Here is a 20,856-nt window from a genome sequence, read left to right on the forward strand (position 1 = left end):
AGACGATTTGTCTTCACAGTTATTTTTTCTCCGGCTGTAGAAAAGACCTGCTCACAGGGCACAGAGGAGGCGTCAGTGCGACACAGTTCGCGTATCGGTCACGTGACCGAAACAGCTCATGATCGGTCACGTGACTTTCTAAAAGCGGTACGCGCACCGACACAGGGTTTTGCTCTATGAGCTTGACGCATGCGCCGATGCATCGGTGTTGCCGGACCCATCACTAGTGTATATATATATGTATGTATGTGTGTATATATTAGGGCTGCAACTAACGATTAATTTGATAATCGATTAATCTGTCGATTATTACTTCGATTAATTGATTAATAATCGGCTAAAAGAGACAAACTACATTTCTATCTTTTCCAGTATTTTATTGGGGAAAAAAACAGCATACTGGCACCATACTTATTTTGATTATTGTTTCTCAGCTGTTTCTAAATGTTGCAGTTTATAAATAAAGGTTTATTAAAAAAAAAAAAAAAAAAAAAAAAAAGCCTCTGCGCATGCACATAGCATAGAGCCTACGAATCGATGACTAAATTAATCGGCAACTATTTTTTATAATCGATTTTAATCGATTAGTTGTTGCAGCCCTAGTATATATATATATATATATATATATATATATATATATATATATATATATATATATATATATATATATATATATATATATATATATATATATATATATATATATATATATATATATATATGCATGTGTATATGTATGTATGTGTGGATATAGATGGATGGATATATGTATATGTTTGAGTTTATTTCGAACATGATACATCACAATTTCCAGTTTCTCTTTTCAACATGTTCAAAAAGGACTAGGAAGGAGCAGAGCTTATTTAATCCTCCCCCTTTTTCATTACATAGTGATTGCTAACATATTTGTTCACTTACTTTTCTCAATTTACTCCATAAATAAAAATATTTAAAAAAGTTTGTGAAGTATGTTGTATTTCACATGGTAAGATAAATAAGATTATCAATAAGTTCAGAATGTTTATCCTGGTTCTTCATTTACTCTTTCAATTTCAATTTCGTCTATTTGTATTTGTGTTTGACTTTATCTTCTACTGTTACCAAATAGCATTACTTTAGTTTTACTGAGGTCTGTTAATGTCAAACCATCTCTTTAATTTACTTATTTTGTTATCATTTGTATTAGCTTCTGTGTGTTCTCTCCTGAAAAAAACACTGTTGTATCGTCCGCGAATAATACTAACTTTAAAGTCTTTTGTAACTTTACCATTGTCATTTATATAAAGATTGAACCACTATTTGCAATTTATTAAAAATTAAAACTAAGAAATTAGCCAGATCCAAGTCTTTAATCTTATTGAACATCTCTGGAGAGATCTGAAAATGACTGCGCAACGACGCTTCCCATCCAACCTGATGGAGCTTGAGAGGTGTTACAAAGAGGAATGGGCGAAACTCCCCAAAGATTGGTGTGCCAAGCTTGTGGCATTGCAGTCAAAAAGACTTGAGGCTGTAATTGCTGCCAAAGGTGCATCAACAAAGTATTAAGCAATGATTGTGAATACTTATGTACGCATGATTTCTTAGTTTTTTATTTTTAATGAATTTCAACAAGCTCTAAAAAAAACAATTTTTCACAAAAACACTTTTTCCCACTGTCATGATGGGGTATTTATAGAATTTTGAGGACAAAAATGAATTTATTCCATTTTGAAGTAAGGCTGTAACATAACAAAATGTTCCGAATCCACTATAGATGTTCAAGAAAGTTCTGCAAGTGCTTGCAAATGAATCCATGAAGCCAAAGCTTAACATTGCAACAATGTTCACTTCCGTTTTCTGCTAATGATTTTGATAAAAGGGGGTTAAGCAATAATAATATTGTTATCGTTATATTTAAGTTGAAACAACTTTACACTTACCTTAAAAATGTGGGTCTGTGGTTTGAGAACCCTTGGGATAGATTGTCTTCAAGTAGTACCTAATGTTGTGGCCAGTTGATATACTGTATGTCATATTTTTTTGTGTTATAAAGGCCTGACTGCAAAGCCATTCTGCTGCTTGAATCTGGCATCCGGATCCACTCCACAGACTTTGAATGGCCGAAGAACATGATGCCTTCGGGCTTTGCAATGAAAGTAAGAAGTAGATGTTTGAAATAGGCTCATTTATTCTGGTGTCTGTGTTGGGAATGTGCCATTTTCCACTTAAAGGGCTGTCTCCGTAGAGTGATTTGCCCTGAAACCGGACTGAAAGGTTTCACAGACCGGTAGTGTATATCATGAGGTCAGGATCAAGGTTAGCAGTGGATGAATAACCGCTTTTTTGAATGCTAGGGGAACATTGCCAGAGGAAAGTGATAAGTTAGTTAAGTACAGTTAGTTATCTACGGAACTCAAATAGTAATATATTTTATGGGAAATGACTGCCAAATTAATTTTCAGGAGGGAAAAATTCCTAAAGAGTGTACATTAAATGCCGGTCATCTGAAGGATATGGGTCCTTTTAAGAGAACATTTTAATTTCAAGCCACTGTCCTCATAGTGCCGCAAGCACCTGAAATCGCGACGGCTCACCCAGGTGAAGCAGCTCGGCATCGACAGAATCGTCGACATCCAGTTTGGCTCTGACGAGGCGGCCTATCACCTCATCGTGGAACTTTATGACCGGGTAGGACGACGTTGTATGCATAAACGCACAATACAGTATGTACCGTATGTCCATATGTTGTGCGTCTGCAGGGTAACATCATTCTTACAGACTACGAGTACACCATCTTGAACCTGCTGCGATTTCGCACAGCCGAGGTTGAAGACGTCAAGATTGCCGTGAGAGAGCGCTACCCTGTGGAGAACGCTCGGCCCCCGGAACCACTCATCACTTTGGAACGGTAATCTATTTCCATATACTGTATAACACAGAGGATGTTTATCAACTCAACTGCAGAGAGTACAAGGCGTTCATTAGTGCTACAGGTTCTTTACATATTGATTTTTCTATTATTAAACTGTGTCTGTATCTTTACTTTATATTTCAGAATAAATAATGCTACTTACATACTAAATGTACTGTATGTAACAACTTGAATATGTGTACCGGTAATACAAATAAAATATACAAGATATTTTTACTGTGCAATTAAAAGTATTGTGTGTTTTTTATTCATCCAAAAATATTTTCTGTAAAGGATCTAAAAATATTAATTAATTTGAAAATATTTTAGAAAATATTTAAAATAAAATACAATACTAGTCAAAAAATACATGCTTTTCATCTAATGATATATGTTGTTTTGCATTACAGACCCAGTCATTGTAAATTAAATCACCACCATATATGTTTTTCCTGAGGAAACAAATGTGTTTATTTTGATGTGTGATGTGAAAGAGGATCCTGGTGTGTATTTAAGCGGAGGCCGTTATTAATGTGTTGGCTTCATTCTAATTTTTTTATTTCTACATGTAGACTCAGTGACATCATCAGCAAAGCACCAAATGGAGAGCAAGTGAAAAGGGTGCTGAACCCTCACCTTCGTAAGTAACCAGCAACAACATAATCCATTTCACATCCTTTCAAATGAACTATATTGTTATGATCCAGTATGTTGTGACATTCTGCAGCGTACGGAGCCACTGTGATAGAACACTGTTTAATAGAAGCTGGACTGCCAAGCTCGGTCAAAGTTGACAGCGAAGTGGAGGTTTCCCAAGGTGTGGAGAGAGCTGATATTACGGATTATATTTATGTGAACTATTTATGTTTATTTTGATATTTAATATTATGTTTTTTAGTCGCACCTAAAATACTGGAAGCCCTGCAAATGGCTGAGACGTACATGGAAAAAACGGAGAACTTTAGCGGCAAAGTATTTATTGTGATTTTATTTTTTCCTTTTCCCTCCCCTGTTGTATATTTTAAAATTATTCTTTGCTTTACTGAAGGGCTTCATCATTCAGAAGAGTGAGAAAAAACCGAGCTTAATTCCTGGGAAAGCCAGTGAAGAGCTGCTCACGTGAGTTACTTCACACAATGCTACAATAAGTACGATTACTACAGTAGTGCCTCAACTTCCGAGCTTATTTGGTTCTGTGACGGAGCTTATGACTCAAAACATTTGTATCTCAAACCGTCTCCCACTGAAATGAAGTTAACTCAATTTAATTGGTGCTCAATCCCCCCCTAAAACAGCACAATTCTAACATGTAACATGCCCTTTAAAAATAAAAACTAACTTTTAGATAAGGAATATCGTACCAAAAAAAATTACTGCTAACAACCACATCACACCAATTCTCAAATCCCTTCACTGGCTTCCTGTTCCACTCAGGATTGAATACAAAGTCTCCCTACTAACCCACCAGTGCCTCCATGGAAATGCCCCCCTCTACCTCAAATAACTACTCACCCCCAAATCCTCCACACGACACCTCCGCTCCGGACAGGCTAACCTCCCCCAACTTCCGAGGACAAAGCTATGAACTATGGGAGACCGGGCTTTCTGCTCCGCCGCTCCCAGTCTGTGGAACGCTCTCCCTGACCACCTGAGGGCACCACAGACTGTGGATGCTTTTAAAAAAAGGCTTAAGAACCCTTCTTTTTTTTAAAAAAGCCTTTTTATAGATATATGCATACTAGTTGTAGCTTTTAGGCTGTTCTAGTTTTTATTTTAATTTTTTTTAAATTTTTATTATTATTCTTTTTTTTCAATACACTGTAGCACTTTGAGGTTGTTTGCTCAATGTAAAGTGCTTTTTACAAATAAAATCTATTATTATTATTATTGTTAACTACAGTATTTTTATGAAGTAATGTCATAATAATCAGTAACAGCATTAACCTTTCTACTGTGTTAACTTCCAGCTGCTCTGCCGTCAAACATGCCATCAGCAGCTTCTCCATAGTTTCATGGATGTCTGCTGTTTAGATATTATCTTAACATTCTTGGCTGGGGTTACTCATTTCGCTTCAGTATGGTGCAGACAAGCAGCTCAAATTCCTTTTCCAAATTGGCGACACGCTGGGTCATGTTTTTGATTATTTCTTTCCAAGTGGAGGAGTTCAAGTGCCTCAGAGTCTTGTTCACGAGTACAGGAAGAGTGGATTGTGACATCGACAGGTGGATCAGTACAGCGTCTGCAGTAATGGGGATCCTGTATCGATCTGTCGTGGTGAAGAAGTAGCTGAGCTGGAAGGCAAAGCTCTCAATTTACCGGTCAATCTACATTCCTATTCCTCACCTGTGATTATGAGCTTTGGGTTATGACTGAAAGGACAAGATCACAGGTAGAAGCGGCGGAAATGAGTTTCCTCCGCTTCAGGGCTTCCAGGGCTCTCCTTCAGAGATAGGGTACGGAGCTCAGAGTAAAGTCGCTGCTCCTCCACACTGAGAGGAGTCCGATGAGGTGGTTCGGGCATCTGGTCAGGATGCCCCCCCAAACGCCCTCTTGGGGAGGTATTTAGGGGAAAGTCCGACCGGTAGGAGGTCACAGGGAAGACTCAGGACATGTTAGAGAGACTATGTCTCCCGGCTGGCCTGGGAGTGCCTCGGGATCCCCCGGGAGGAGCTGGACGAAGTGACTGGGGAGAGGAAAGTCTGGGCTTCTCTGCTTAGGCTGCTGCACCTGTGACCCGACCTCATGTAAACGGAAAAAGATTGATGGGTTGATGGATATTCATCAGCTTTACTGTCCTTCACACTCACTTCGTTCCCATGGTTGGAAAACAAAGTTACGTCGATCTCTAGCTATAAGATAATGTTTGTCAATAAGACCAAATGTTTTGGTTGGCTCTTACTGTGACATTCCCTATTTTAGTTTAATGAGTTCTGTAACTTAGTGCTTAAAAGGGGACCTATCAGGGAAAAACAACTTTTCTTACTTATTGGTACCTGTTTTTGTGTATTTGGGATCTGCCTTAGTCCCAAAAATTTGAAATCAAAACATGGAGGTATTGCTGAGATATTTAAAAAACAATCTTGCCTTCCTTTATACTTCCTCCAAACGAGCCATTTGGAATTTGACCCATTTGTGGCATATTTCCCATTGGTGACGTTTATTGTGACATTTGCTACACCAATTAATGGCGGGATGCTTGTAAATCACATTTTTTCTTGGAACTTAAAGCATAACAATTAGCTCAGAGACAGCTTTTCCCCTAAAACCCTCCTAAGTTGGAGCACTCTGAAATTGAGCTACCACTGTACTGTTTACAGTAGAATGATGCTACACTGAAGTTTGCGTGATAAACTTTTTGAGATGCATATTGATGATGATGAATACAAATGTGCATGCTTAATCATAGTTGGAAGTATGTAATCCAATCATATTATTGATACTTATTTACTGATAAGATAAGATGCAGACAAATCCAACCTGATAACACAATATGCTTTACACAGCTATGATGAATTCCACCCGTTCCTCTTTGCCCAGCATTTAAAAAACCCTTACTTGGAATTTGATACTTTTAACAAGGTAAATACTCCCAAGTTATCACATTTCATCTCCACTACTATTCTACCGCACCGATCTCTTGTGATGTTGTCTTTTCAGGCAGTAGATGAGTTCTTTTCTAAGATGGAGAGCCAGAGGATCGACATGAAAGCTTTGCAACAAGAGAAGCAAGCCTTGAAGAAGCTGGAGAACGTCAAAAAGGACCACGAGCAAAGACTGGAGGCCTTGCATCAAGTGCAGGTAAAGTCGTAATACCGACTTTAAAAAGTCAAGCTCCGCCAGGACATGTTTTTTGTGTTGCTAACAGGAAGTGGACAGAGTGAAAGGTGAGCTGGTGGAGATGAACCTGACGGTGGTTGATCGGGCGCTGCAGGTGATCCGCAGTGCCCTGGCCAACCAGGTGGACTGGACGGAGATCGGCGTGCTCGTCAAGGAAGCGCAAGCCGCTGGCGATCCTGTGGCGTGTGCCATCAAGGAGCTGAAGCTGAAGACCAACCACATCACCATGCTTTTAAAGTGAGACCCTACACAATCAGTGCACAACAAAATGGCTATCAATCATCCTTTTTAATGAAATCTAGGAATCCTTACATCACTGAGGAAGAGCAGGAGGAGGAAGCCATTAAGGAGCCCAACGAGGACAAGGGGAAAAAAAACAAAAATAAAGACAAAGGACAGAACAAGAAGCTGCAGAGGAACAAGCCCACATTGGTGGATGTGGATATTGGCCTGTCAGCCTACGCCAATGCCAAAAAGTCAGTACAGATTAACTACAGTTGATCCCCACCGCCCTATTGCGGGGGTGATGTTCCGAGACCCCCTTGTGATTAGTGAAAAAAAACGCACATAATGGACATAAAAACAGCTATTTTTTACACTAAGCCCTATAACAGGAGTTTCCAACCGGTAGCTCGCCAGTTGATTTTGAGTAGCTCACCAAAGGATCAAATACTATTTCTTTAAACTCTTTGTATTATTATCATAAATGTTCAATTCAGACATGATGCCTCTATTTAATGACAAATTACCACAAAGGCAATGAACACACATTTGTTTTCTGATAAAAGTTCAATTTAAAATGTTGCCAGCCATATAAGTTGAACACAAAATAATAATTTTTTTTGTTAAAGTAGCTATGTACATACACTGAACTAGAAAGAAATGCATACTGGAATACTGATTAAATTATTATTATTTTTTGTAATACAAAGGTGGGGCATGTTGGCGTGACCCCAGAATGCAGTGATAGAAGGTGACGTGCAGGTTAAAGAATTAAATTATTTACTTTGAGAGAAAAAATACTGGCAGAAACAAAAGGTTAGTGCAAGACACGTAGCGGCAGCAGGGTAATACATGCACTCTGACAAAAAGCCAATAATACAGCGCTAGAAAGGAGCGACAGCCGAACCTAAATAGGCTTATAAGAGCACCAGGACAGGAAATGATACAGAACATAGGATAAAAACTAACAAAGTCTGTCATGTAGGATCATGGCATTGTAAATACCAACATTTTGATTAAAAATGGATAAAGTGTCATCCAGAGGGGATCAGCGTTTGTGATTGGCATTAAAAGGCAATGAGGATCACACACTTTTTCACAAAACTGGCCAAAACTAATCACTGTAAGGATTCTGACCCTATGTACCATATTTCTTATGATAAGGTGTTTGTTAGTGGGGAGCACAATGCAATTTTATCGTAGTACTATGCTATATTTATAAATAATGACACTCAATTTAGATCAAATGTACATTACAATAGAAAGGCATTGCTCGTCGTAACCAGATTATTCTCCCCTCGATTCCCTAATAACGTGTACATACAGCAACATGTTGTCTTTAAAATGCACAATAAACACCAGCTTTACAAATGCCGTGCCAGGAGCAGCACACAGTGCTATTAGTTGTAATAAATGTATGACATTTATTTTTTCCAGATACTATGACTGCAAGCGCAGTGCTGCAAAGAAGGAGCAGAAAACCATCCAAGCAGCAGATAAGGTAAAATAGAAAACAAAGTCAACTCCCTCCAAACCTACAGTCAATGCCCACTGAAAATGTTCCACTGACTCCACACAAGGCCATGAAATCAGCAGAGAAAAAAACCCACCAAACCTTGAAAGAAGTCCAGACGGTGACTACCATTCAGAAGGCCAGGAAGGTTTATTGGTGGGTGGCGGTTTCACAGCTGCTGATTGCTCGTGTCCACGAGGTCACGATAGACAATTTTCTGTGTTGTCCTCCTTTTTTGGCAGGTTTGAAAAGTTCTTGTGGTTTATCACCTCGGAGAACTACCTCGTCATCGCAGGAAGGGACCAGCAGCAGAACGAGATAATCGTCAAGCGCTACCTGCGGGCTGGTAGGGAATGTTACTAATTCAGAAGTTGTTACTTCTCTTAATTCATTGTCACAATCTGCCATTTGTTGCTAGGCGACATCTACGTCCATGCTGACCTCCACGGTGCAACCAGCTGCATTATCAAGAACCCCTCAGGTCAGTCTGTTTGTCTCCTGATTGTCTACACTGTAAATTTAGATAGTTATGGTAATTCCTAATGGAGGTATTCATCTTTGCTGCAGGTAATCCCATCCCCCCTCGCACCCTGACAGAGGCGGGCACCATGTCTGTGTGCTACAGCGCCGCCTGGGATGCTAAGATAGTCACCAGCGCTTGGTGGGTCCACCATCATCAGGTGAGAGCAGTACAACAAGAAATTAGTTTATCTGTTGGATGTCAGACGTGTACAAAGTACGACTCGCTGTGTCTTTGTATTTTTACTTTATGGGCCGGCTGTACATTGTAGAAATGTGGAAACCCCAGCAAAAATGGGGAAAAATAGAGTGAAAAGGAAGAATGTAAAGAAAACAAGCTAAAATGTTCATCCTCATTAGAAATAGTAACAAAAAGCTTTGTCTTAAAAAAAGTTATGTCTCTATTGAATTTTGTGTATGCAACTCTCAGTGGAAAAGGTTTGGACACTCCTGATGTATACCGTATTTTTCGGACTATAAGTCGCAGTTTTTTTCATAGTGCGACTTATACTCAGGAGCGACTTATGTGTGAAATTATTAACACATTACCGTAAAATATCAAATAATATTATTTAGCTCATTCACATAAGAGACTAGACGTATAAGATTTCAACGGATTTAGCGATTAGGAGTGACAGATTGTTTGGTAAACATATAGCATGTTCTATATGTTATAGTTATTTGAATGACTCTTACCACAATATGTTACGTTAACATACCAGGCACGTTCTCAGTTGGTTATTTATGCGTCATATAACGTACACTTATTCAGCCTGTTGTTCACTATTCTTTATTTATTTTAAATAGCCTTTCAAATGTCTATTCTTGGTGTTGGGTTTTATCAAATACATTTCCCCAAAAAATGTGACTTATACTCCAGTGCGACTTATATATGTTTTTCTCCTTCTTTATTATGCATTTTCGGCAGGTGCGACTTATACTTCGAAAAATACGGTATATATGTGTACAAAGAAACCGCATAAATTAAATTATTTTACACTAAAAAAAGACAACACCTATGTATGTACTGCATAGTTGTTTTTTTTGAGACTTTTCTTTCATTTTTTGTTTTAGTAATTTAATGAATCAATGTAGAGGCTGTAATATATGTGTGATATTATAAAATATATAAAATATTTTAGATTTTTTTTTATGTGTGTTTTTTTGTGTTATTTTAAATTTATGGTATGGAGAAAACAGTTGCTAAAAATAACCTGGCAAAGTATTTTTCTTCAACTCGCAAAAATAAATCCATCCTAAATTATATTTTTACAAGACAGTTTTAATTTTATTATGAAAAAATATGCAATAGTAATAATATTTCTTATAATATAATGAAAAAAAATCATTATGTAATGTACCAAAATATAAGATATAATAATTACATTTTGTACAATTATACATATTTTTGTGTGATATTTTTATTTAAAAATATGACATGATTATAACTTGACTATTGATAAAATTGTTTAATTTGATCTTTTTTTTACACTACAGAATAAAATATCTTTCATTTAACAACAAACCTAAACCCAGGAAATAAATACATGAACAATTCTTTATTAATGTTTATGGATCTTAAAGTGCTTGTTAGATGCAGAAATACAGATATACCGAGTATGTCTGTAAAACTCATGTTACATAACAGAACTGTGTATTTTATAGCATATCATATTTTATTAATGCAGTATGATAATTATTTTGAGGTTGTATGTTGTAAAGAGCTGAAAGTGTGTATGATTTATTGATGCCAAGTGTTGCTGTTGTTGTAGGTGTCCAAGACAGCACCTACAGGAGAGTACCTGACCACTGGTAGCTTCATGATTCGAGGTATGAAAAATGAATTCACATTTTAACACACCTACTCAACAAAATGCTGAATCAATGCTTACTTTTGTCCTCAGGGAAGAAAAACTATCTTCCACCTTCCTACTTGATCATGGGCTTTGGCTTCCTCTTCAAGGTAAACGCACAAGCTAGTGTGTTAAAGCGTGTGTATGTCCAACATTTGTGTTGCAGGTGGACGAGCAGTGTGTGTTTCGGCACAGAGGCGAGCGTAAAGTAAAGACGGTGGAGGAGGACATGGATGAGGTGGCCAACAGAACTGCTGAGCTGTTAGAGGAAGGGGAGGAGCTGATTGGTGCGTGACCATTGGTGTTATGTTAACGTGCTAGCATCAGAAGACTGAGTGCATTGCCCTAGCAGGTGACGATAGCGGTGGTGAGGATGAAGCAGGAGGAGAGGAGGAAGAGGAGGAAAATAAGCTGCAGGTTGACGATGTGGAGGATACGAGGGGTAACGACTCGGAGGCAGAGGCGAGTGAAGAATTGAGCTACCCTGATACCACCATCGCCCTCACTCATCTGCAACCCAACAGGTACTGAAAGCATCGTCTTCCAAACACATCATGATAACTCGTATTGTTGGGTGTTTTTTTTTTTGTATAAACCATGCAGGAGCTCCCAGAAAGTCACCTTTAAAGAAGATGAATCCCCTCAGGTTCCCATCTTTATTTCAATCACACGTCCAGTATGTCTTTAAGATGCATTATCAATGATTTTCTGCCCAGGCCGACGTCCACTTGCTGGGGAAGAAACACATGACAGCGAAACAGAGGCGGTGAGTTCACTTCACAATAAAATAGTCGAGAATTTGCAATGAAACAGTTTTTTCCTTGTGAAAAAGTTAGCTTATTGACAAGCCAAGGCACATATTTTAGATGAGAAAAATGTCACTGCTCACCGCCAGATGGTATACACATATGAATTATGTACCTTCTGCCATCTACTGGAAAATAATTGAATTGTTTTCCTCTCACTACACACATGGCAAACAAACATTACTTTGTACTTAATTATAATCCGTTTTGGATAGGGCTTGTCCTCATTAAGGTCACAGGTAAGCCGGAGCCTAACATCAGTCAATCAATCAAAGTTTATTTATATAGCCCTTAATCACAAGTCTCAAAGGGCTGCAAAAGCCACAACGACATCCTCGGCTCAGATCCCACATCAGTTGACAGCCAACCACAGGGCACATGTAAACGAACAAGCGTTCACACTCTTTGACTATAGAAGGTCAAATGGGACAAAATTAAATAAGTAAATCAATCTTTAAATAGTGACTTAAATGTGTCATTAATTAATTATAATTGAATACACAAATGTGTTGTTAAATGTGTCATTATTTGATTTCAAATTACATTTATTTTAATCATTTAATTATTTAATGATTAATTATTTAATTTAATTTAATTTAATTAAATAGTTCTATATATATATATATATACACACAAGAATGTTGAAAGATGGCACCTGATGGCCGTAAGACATAATTGCACTTTTTGTCCATATAGATAAAAATAGTGTTCATGTATGAGATTTAGGCTGCCAATTAAGGTTATTGTTATCAATATTGAACTTATGTTTACTGATTGTTAGGTAAAGCAGTGTTGGGATGTGAACGTACTGTAATACCATCATAATAAACGTTATCCAAATATCTAAAGACAAATATTAGTTTTTGTTATTCTTTAATAATATAGACTTGTCAGCTTTTTGTCATTACATGATGCCTTTATTTCTATTTTTACATTTTCATAGAGGGATTAAAAAAAAAAAATGTTTTAAGTCATGTACATTTATATGTACATGTAGATGCTGTATCGGGACAGATCCATTAAGAGTATGAGCAGAAATATGTCATACAGTAATTAACTATAGACAAAATAAAACATTAACAAAAGCTGCGTCACATGAATGGTTTTTGAAGTAACACCTTTGTGACATGAAAAAACACAAGTAATGTAAAAAAAAAACCCATGGCATTTACTTTTTAATATCAAAATACCGGTAATACACAAAGCAGTTTGGCTAATGAAAATGAAGTCTAATCAACAAGGTTTTTTGTTCTCCAACACCTCCTTGTGGTTCAGTACAACGGTTTGGCCAACAAAAACAAAGAGGAGTGATACCTCTCATACACAATCTTCACAGCCTTCGTTCAGTTCGATGAGATGACAAAACATTTTAGCCAGTATTGATGTTATTTGAACACTGGTACAGTTTGCAGTTAAATAAAGGACAAGTGAACATCCCAGTAAACGAACTAAAGACTTTATAAACAAGTTGTGACAACGTTCCCGACACATCGCCTGCTACATGTTTCCTCACCTCATTAACTCTCAGTCACAGCAGCTGAAGGTCGCTGTACTGAGAAAATAAAAGCAATATCAAATATTTTTTCTCCTTCGCTGTATACTTTTAGTGTGGGGACAAGTGCGTCCGTCTCCAATATTGTCCACACCTGTCTCCATCTAAACACAGCAGTGCGCTCTTAAACACGTGACGGAAAATGACGTTAAACCAAGCGCTTGGCTCTGTTTACTCTGAGGGGAAATCTTCGGAGCAAAGTCCGTGTAGTTAGTTCGCCATGATTATCACGCCAAACGACGCTAGTGCGCATGCGCCTGACTTCGTGTTGCCTAAAATGCATTAATAAATGACGGGTTTTCGGTAACTAAAATATTAGACGGTATTAGTAATCGTTTGGAATTTTATCGCAAATTATCATTATACCGTTTACAGTCACATCCCTAGTCCATTAACAAGTAAAAAGTCAAGGGCGGTCACGGCATGTTCTTGCCGCAGATGTTGGTCAATTTTTTAGGGCATCAAGGCTAATGACAAGGGCGGTCGCAGCGGTTGCCGTGGTAAATTCGAACCCTGGGGTCATCCTGCAGCGTGTAAAAAGTCAGACCTTCAAAATAAAAGCCAGTAAAATAAAGCACTGCACAGGCGACGCATGAGTTGGCAAACTGACAATGTCCCATATTTTAAAACGCAAGTGTTGCCAGGTATGCACACACGTGCTAAACAAGCAAACTTCACACACCGATGTCCAAACTGAGACTGTGAGGGAATCAGTCGACGTTCTTCCTCTCATGTTTTTGTCTTCTGACTTTCCCTACTAGAGAGGAGAAGAAGAAAAAGCAGAAACCAGAAGAAGCGACCGACCCCGACAACAACACCGACCCCACACCTGCAGCACCGGAAGTGGACCCCGGCTCAAAAAGTGTGACCGGCCCCTCCCAGGCGCCGCCCAAGAGAGGCCAAAAGGTTGTGAGGATTCTCTCAGCTCATCTTTCATGGAAGCCTAACGTGTGTGTTGTCTTTGTCACAGAACAAGATGAAGAAGATCCGAGAAAAGTACAAGGACCAGGATGATGAGGACCGCCAGCTCATGATGCAGCTGCTCGGGGTGGGTGTGGACACACGTTCACAACACACAAAATCACTGACCACAAACAAATAAAAACACACACACACAAAATCACACACACACAATGGCCAATATACAATTGCGCGCGCACACACACACACTCAATCACATGTAAAGTCACACAATTACACTATTTCAGACACACTTACAATCACACACCTACACACACTTACCCACAAATACATAATCACACAGACACCAACATACAATCAGACATAAAATCACACACACAATTACATTATTGCATAAAATCACGCACAAACAAAGTCACAAACCCACTCAATCACATTCAGACTCCTACAATTCCACACAATCACACACACGCAAAATTCCACACAATCCCACACAAAAAATTACACACAAACACACACAATCATACACCACCATACAAACACAAACAGAACATCACACAAATACACAAAATCACACAATCACAAACAGTCACACACATAAAATCACATGCACAATCACACGTACACAATCAAAAACGCAAAAACAACCGCACGCACACACACACACACACACACACACACACACACACACACACACACACACACACACACACACACACACACACACACACACACACACACACAGTGACTTAAGAGCAAAGGTGTAAGACGTGGTCCTCTTAGTCAGCAGGTTCCACAAAGGAAGAGAAGGAGAAGGGAAAGAAAGGCAAGAAGGGAAAAGGGAAAGAGGAACTCCTAAGGAAGGCCGCCCCTCAGAAGCCTCCTCCGAAACCTCGCCAAGAGGAGACGGTGGCCAAAAGACCACAGCAGAGGACAGGCGAGGAAGAGGAGGGGGCTCTTGCGGAACAAGAGGAGAAGGTATGTGGTAGAGATGCGCGGATAGGCAATTATTTCATCCGCAACCGCATCAGAAAGTCGTCAACCATCCGCCATCCACCCGATCTAACATTTGATCAGAACCGCACCCACCCGTTGTTATATATCTAATATAGACGATGCAAGGCATTAGTGAGGTTATAAAGCTTTTACCTGTTAAAGAAAGGAGACTGATCCAATGCAGCACAGACATTCGCGTGCCACGCTGTCACGGCCCAGACGCACACCAGTGCACAATCATATGGGAGCCGCGCTGAGCGCACCTCCAAGCGCGTTTCGCTGCCGGCGACGGCCGGGTATGGGCCCGACGCTCCAGCGCCATCCATTTTCAGGGCTAGTTGATTCGGCAGGTGGGTTGTTACACACTCCTTAGCGGGTTCCAACTTCCATGGCCACCGTCCTGCTGTCTATATCAACCAGGGTGAGCCCCACCCCTTTCATGAGCGCACTGCGCGCGGAGTGACCCCTGTTACGGGCCCCCGGCAACAGGGGTGGCGGGCAGGTAAGCTGCGCGGGCGGAGCGCGCGGAGTGACCCCTGTTACGAGCCCCCGGCCACGGGGGTGGCGGGCAGGTAAGCTGCTTACCTGCTGCGCGTGACGCCGGCCGCGGCGAAGGCGGACGAGGCGGGGTGTCGGTGCGGTGGGCGCGGTGGTGACCCTGGACGTGCGTCGGGCCCTTCTCGCGGATCGCCTCAGCTACGGCTCCCGGTGGGGCCCTCTCGGGGGAAGGGGCCTCGGTCCCGGACCCCGGCGAGGCGTCCCTTCTCCGCTCCGTAAAAGTGTCCATCTCTTTTTTTTCTTTTTTTTTCTGTTGTGGCATATGCTGCAGGTGCCTGCTCGTTTTTCGTATGTGGGTAACAACATTTAACTATGTATATATATTTCCGAATTGGTTTAACTGCCACCCGCCTGAATCTATTTAAAATCAAATTTTTTTTTATTTCAACCGCCCGACCCGACCCGACCCGACCCGACCCGCGGATAAAATCTAATTTTTTTTTATTTCATCCGCCCGATCCGCAGATAATCCGCGGACTCCGCGGTTGTGCCCGCAAACCGCGCATCTCTAGTATGTGGAGTTTAGTTGCTATGGTAACGTCAGTGTGTCAATCACATACTTTCTTTTATTTATGGGATATATTTGATGCGTCTTGTTACCCCTGTGTTTATGCAGATACTCTTATTTTGAAACTTTGAATGTCTCCGTTCTGTTTCTGGTTTTGCTTATGTTCTGATCGAGGAAGAAATGTACATTATTTAAAAAAATATATATTTTAAATCTTTATGCAATAATGGGGGGAAATTCTGTGATTGCAGGGCAGATTTTACATACAGTAAAAAGTAATTAAACCAATGAAAAACTAAAATGATTAAGTAATAACACAAGTACTTACATATATGTATACACACACGTGTGGAAATATGTATATATATATATATATATATATATATATATATATATATATATATATATATATATATATATATATATGTGTGTGTGTATATTTATATATATATATATACACACATATTTATACATATGTACATATAAATATATATATATACTGTGTATGTATATATAAATATATATATACTGTATATATATGGGGTGTCAAAAAAATATATATTTGAATGAGCCGCGATTCTTATTTGTAACGATTCTTAATAGATTAAAAACAAATCATAAATCAATTAAAAGAAAATACATATATATATTTAATCTGTCCTGTCAAGCCACTCGGGCAAATCATATTGTTGATGTGGATGGCTATATTTGCTGTACAGAATCACTTTAGAAAAGAGAAGTGTTGCTTTATTTGTATTTGACTATAGTAAATGTTTGGGTAGCATTTGGTTAAACAAAACCAGTTTTCTTTTAAGTAATGTAGAAATTGATCAAAGCAGTTTGCCTATTTTATGGAGGAATGTAGTTAATCGTAGAACTGGCACCCGATGTTATTTAAAAAAAGTATTGGGTTTGAATCGATAATCTGTTTGAATCGTGTGGTGACAATGATTCACATCCCTAATATATACACACACACACATATACATAAACATATATATATATATATATATATATATATATATATACATAAACATATGTGTGTACATGCATACATACATATATATATATATATATATATATACATATAAATATATATATATATATATATATATATATATATATATATATATATATATATATATATATATATATATATATATATATATACCGGTATATGCACAATGTACAAATCATTTTTAAAATTGTGACACCACTAACAGCTTGCTCATTTTGCAGATCACAGTATTTAAATTAGTATGTTATAGAGTCTTATGACATTGGGCAGAACTCTTCCTGCACTGTGGACCAGTTACAGTTACCTGTAGGGATACGTTGTAATGGTCTATGACCACTGCAACAGACACAAATTAAATATCAAGAAATGCTGACAATTAATAAAAGATCTTACAATATTTTACCCGGCAACCCAATAAAAAGGTTCTGAGTATATTAGCATAGTCTATTGTTATTATATATTTATTACACACCCTGCTTTGACTGATATTGTGTGTGCTTTTAGGAGGACGACGTGGATCCAGACAACCCCGGAGCAGAGGTAGACTTCAAACGCCAACATTTAAAAAGACAAATATGTTCAACAAGGTTCTGTCATGTGTGTGTGTGTGTGTCAGGAAGCAGAGAACCTACTCACCTCTCTGACAGGACAACCTCACCTGGAGGACGTGTTGATGTTTGCAGTGCCCATGTGCGCCCCCTACAGCGCACTCTCCAATTTCAAGTATGTACAGTATAGTGCAATTCCTTCATCGACCACTAGAGTGTGATGTTATTTTTGTACTGCCCAAAACTTTACAGGCATAAAGTCAAGCTGACACCAGGTAGTCAAAAGAAAGGCAAAGGTAAGACGTTCCTTTGGTGTAATAAAGCTGGAGCCTACCCCAGCTGGACTAGTGTCCAGACAATGAAAAGCTAAATCGCTAATTTGTTTATTTCTGTGTACCTTCTAGCTGCACGCACTGCACTTTTGAGCTTCATGAAGGCCAAAGAAACTTCGGCGAGAGAAAAGGATCTTCTACGCAGCGTCAAGGTAAGAAGTCGTCAACTACACAAGGAAATATAGTCTTTTTTTTTTTTTTTGTAAAACCATGACTCTGTCCTGCAGGATGGCGACCTGTCCAGGAACATGCCTGGCAAAGTCAAAGTGTCTGCTCCCAACCTGCAAGCGGTCAAGAGGAAGTAAAATGATCACCTTCTGTAGGTAATTGACATTGGACACTTGATTTAGTGTTGGATCATGAAAATGGTTTCTGATGACCAAATCTCATCTCTGGAATGGAAAACAAATCATGTGAATAACACAATACAACACAGTTCTTTTTAGTGCCTCTCATTTTCACCCTCTAGACACAGCATGAGGTACACCACACTTGTCTTTATACGTATGTCAGATGTGTAGCGATTGATTAGTATTGTGGTTGTAGCTAGTCCTGTTGTAAAGTCATCACTAGTGTGCGAAGGACCCTTTGAGTGGGCTTCATAAGCGACCATCTTGCTAAGGTCAGCTGCAACAACAGGACACTTTAACTTCTAGTTAAAGACGACTTGCCAAAGTATAAAGACTGGAAATATCACTTCAACACGATATTAAAGGCCAAAAGTTAAAATATGACAAGAGATATCAATCTAGGGGTGAACCGATACGGTACAGATTGCTGGTATCTGGGAATCGATACCGGTAATAACTTTTATTTATGATGCACTTTTCATTCGCTACATATTAAAAGACCTAAAAAAGAAAAAAAATGCATGACACCTCACACAATTTACAGATTTGATGTAAGCTTTTTGTTTTTTTAAATGTAGGTCTTAAACCTTTTTTAAAGCATCCACTGTCTCTGGGGCCCTGAGGTGATCAGGATGGGCATTCCAGACTTCAAAAGCCTTGTCCCCCATGGTCTTGAGCTGTGTTCCTGGGCGCGAGCAAACGGTGCTGTTGGCCTGATGGCGTCAGTGGGTGTTAAAGTACCACTGATAGTCACACACACACTAGGTGTGGTGAAATTACCCTCTGCATTTGACCCATCCCCTGGGAGGTGAGGGGAGCAGTGGCCGCGCTCGGGAATCATTTTGGTGATTTAACCCCCAATTCCAACCCTTGATGCTGAGTGCCAAGCAGGGAGGATGTGCAGGAGAACCTTGTGTGTATATTTGATGCGGGCGAAGATGGGGAGCCAGTGATGGCTGTGGAGGATGGTGGTGATGTGCTTCAGGATTGTTCTGAACATACTGGAGCGTTTGGGGGCTCCTACTAATAATCCCGATGAGGAGTGCGTTACAGTAATCAAACCTGGAGGAGACAAAGGCATGGACTAGGGGAGTAATGGTACACAAAAATTTCGGTTCGGTACATACCTCGGTTTAGAGGTCATGGTTCGGTTCATTTTCGGTACAGTAAGAAAACAACAAAATATACATTTTTGGGTTATTTATTTACCAAATTTGTAAACAATGGCATAACATACATATACACACAGGGTCTATTGCCAGGGTTAATATGGTCAACATATATAAAATAAAAACTAAATAAGATAAGGCTCAGAATGGTTTCCTAACAAAACCTTTCTACATATAAAGTGCTTTTTTTGATTGATTGATTGAGACTTTTATTAGTAGATTGCACAGTACAGTACATATTCTGTACAATTGACCACTAAATGGTAACACCCCAATAAGTTGTTCAACTTGTTTAAGTCGGGGTCCACTTTAATCAACATTAAACTGCCTCAAGTTGTTGCTCAGATTAAATAAAATGACAAAACTTTTCTTCTGCATATAAAAAGTGCAACATTAAACAGTTTCAAGTCAACTCAGCCTCAGATTAAAATTTCTTCCCCCCCCCCCCCCAGCCTGGCTAACTTGGCAGTAGGAGGATATATGGGCTCATTGTTCTTCCACCATAGAAGTGGGTCAAAATCTAGTTTTTAATGCAATATGGTCTTAAATCTGCTGCTATAAATTTGTTATTGCTTTAGCCCTGCCTGACTCGCCGAGGAGAGGCTGCTTGAATGCGGTGGTGACGCTTTAAATGGGTTAGCATGTGTTATGAGAGTAGCGTATGTGTGTGTGGCCCTTTAATATGTGACAGCATGTGAGGTGAGTGTGTGGGCGAGCGAGGTGAGGGAGCGGTAGCGTGAGTGGCTAGTGTTTTGTTGGATTGGCTGTGTGCAAGACCTCGATAAAGCATGGATGGGGCGGTATAGCTCGGTTGGTAGAGCAGCCGTGCCAGCAACTTGAGGGTTGCAGGTTCGATCCCTGCTTCCGCCATCCTAGTCACTGCCGTTGTGTCCTTGGGCAAGACACTTTACCCACCTGCTCCCAGTGCCACCCACACTGGTTTAAATGTAACTTAGATATTGGGTTTCACTATGTAAAGCGCTTTGAGTCACTAGAGAAAAGCGCCATATAAATATAATTCACTTCAAAGCCACGGTTTGCAACTAATCGCCGGACTCGTCATTTACCCTGGAGTCCGGAGCTGTGGAGACCCACTGCCGGGTAGAGTGAAGGGTGTTGCCCCCGAGAATACATCGGCCCTGGAGGAGTGTCTCCCCTGCGCTCCTCGACTACAGTCTGGGAGCCGGAAGCAGGAAAGGTGCAACACATGTTTGACGTGTTGTCAGAAGCAGCTGCTGAACAATGTTGGCAAACCTCCGT

The 20,856-nt window shown here is 39.5% G+C and overlaps 1 protein-coding gene across 3 annotated transcripts in view; it reads left to right on the forward strand.

Moving 5' to 3' along the window:
* Window positions 1-20,856, forward strand: part of LOC133611447 (ribosome quality control complex subunit NEMF) — a 29,249-nt gene that overhangs the window by 2,411 nt on the left and 5,982 nt on the right. The window contains exons 3-32 of one of the 3 annotated variants that reach the window (XM_061968234.2): window positions 2,036-2,138; window positions 2,545-2,670; window positions 2,742-2,890; window positions 3,466-3,533; window positions 3,621-3,710; window positions 3,792-3,865; window positions 3,942-4,012; window positions 6,398-6,473; window positions 6,552-6,692; window positions 6,760-6,968; window positions 7,034-7,207; window positions 8,391-8,454; window positions 8,534-8,622; window positions 8,709-8,812; window positions 8,885-8,947; window positions 9,034-9,146; window positions 10,758-10,815; window positions 10,890-10,948; window positions 11,005-11,125; window positions 11,188-11,362; window positions 11,442-11,484; window positions 11,555-11,604; window positions 13,958-14,102; window positions 14,167-14,244; window positions 14,901-15,095; window positions 17,702-17,737; window positions 17,814-17,920; window positions 17,998-18,041; window positions 18,150-18,229; window positions 18,305-18,400. In XM_061968234.2, the coding sequence (XP_061824218.2) occupies window positions 2,036-2,138; window positions 2,545-2,670; window positions 2,742-2,890; window positions 3,466-3,533; window positions 3,621-3,710; window positions 3,792-3,865; window positions 3,942-4,012; window positions 6,398-6,473; window positions 6,552-6,692; window positions 6,760-6,968; window positions 7,034-7,207; window positions 8,391-8,454; window positions 8,534-8,622; window positions 8,709-8,812; window positions 8,885-8,947; window positions 9,034-9,146; window positions 10,758-10,815; window positions 10,890-10,948; window positions 11,005-11,125; window positions 11,188-11,362; window positions 11,442-11,484; window positions 11,555-11,604; window positions 13,958-14,102; window positions 14,167-14,244; window positions 14,901-15,095; window positions 17,702-17,737; window positions 17,814-17,920; window positions 17,998-18,041; window positions 18,150-18,229; window positions 18,305-18,382 (2,983 nt within the window). In that variant the 3' untranslated portion in view covers window positions 18,383-18,400. Of the gene's footprint in view, window positions 1-2,035; window positions 2,139-2,544; window positions 2,671-2,741; window positions 2,891-3,465; window positions 3,534-3,620; window positions 3,711-3,791; window positions 3,866-3,941; window positions 4,013-6,397; window positions 6,474-6,551; window positions 6,693-6,759; window positions 6,969-7,033; window positions 7,208-8,390; window positions 8,455-8,533; window positions 8,623-8,708; window positions 8,813-8,884; window positions 8,948-9,033; window positions 9,147-10,757; window positions 10,816-10,889; window positions 10,949-11,004; window positions 11,126-11,187; window positions 11,363-11,441; window positions 11,485-11,554; window positions 11,605-13,957; window positions 14,103-14,166; window positions 14,245-14,900; window positions 15,096-17,701; window positions 17,738-17,813; window positions 17,921-17,997; window positions 18,042-18,149; window positions 18,230-18,304; window positions 18,513-20,856 lie in introns of those variants that run through there. The other 2 variants (XM_061968233.2, XM_061968236.2) reach the window with 2 other exon arrangements.

This window comes from Nerophis lumbriciformis, linkage group LG08 (genome assembly GCF_033978685.3).
Source record: "Nerophis lumbriciformis linkage group LG08, RoL_Nlum_v2.1, whole genome shotgun sequence".
NCBI classification, from domain to species: domain Eukaryota; kingdom Metazoa; phylum Chordata; class Actinopteri; order Syngnathiformes; family Syngnathidae; genus Nerophis; species Nerophis lumbriciformis.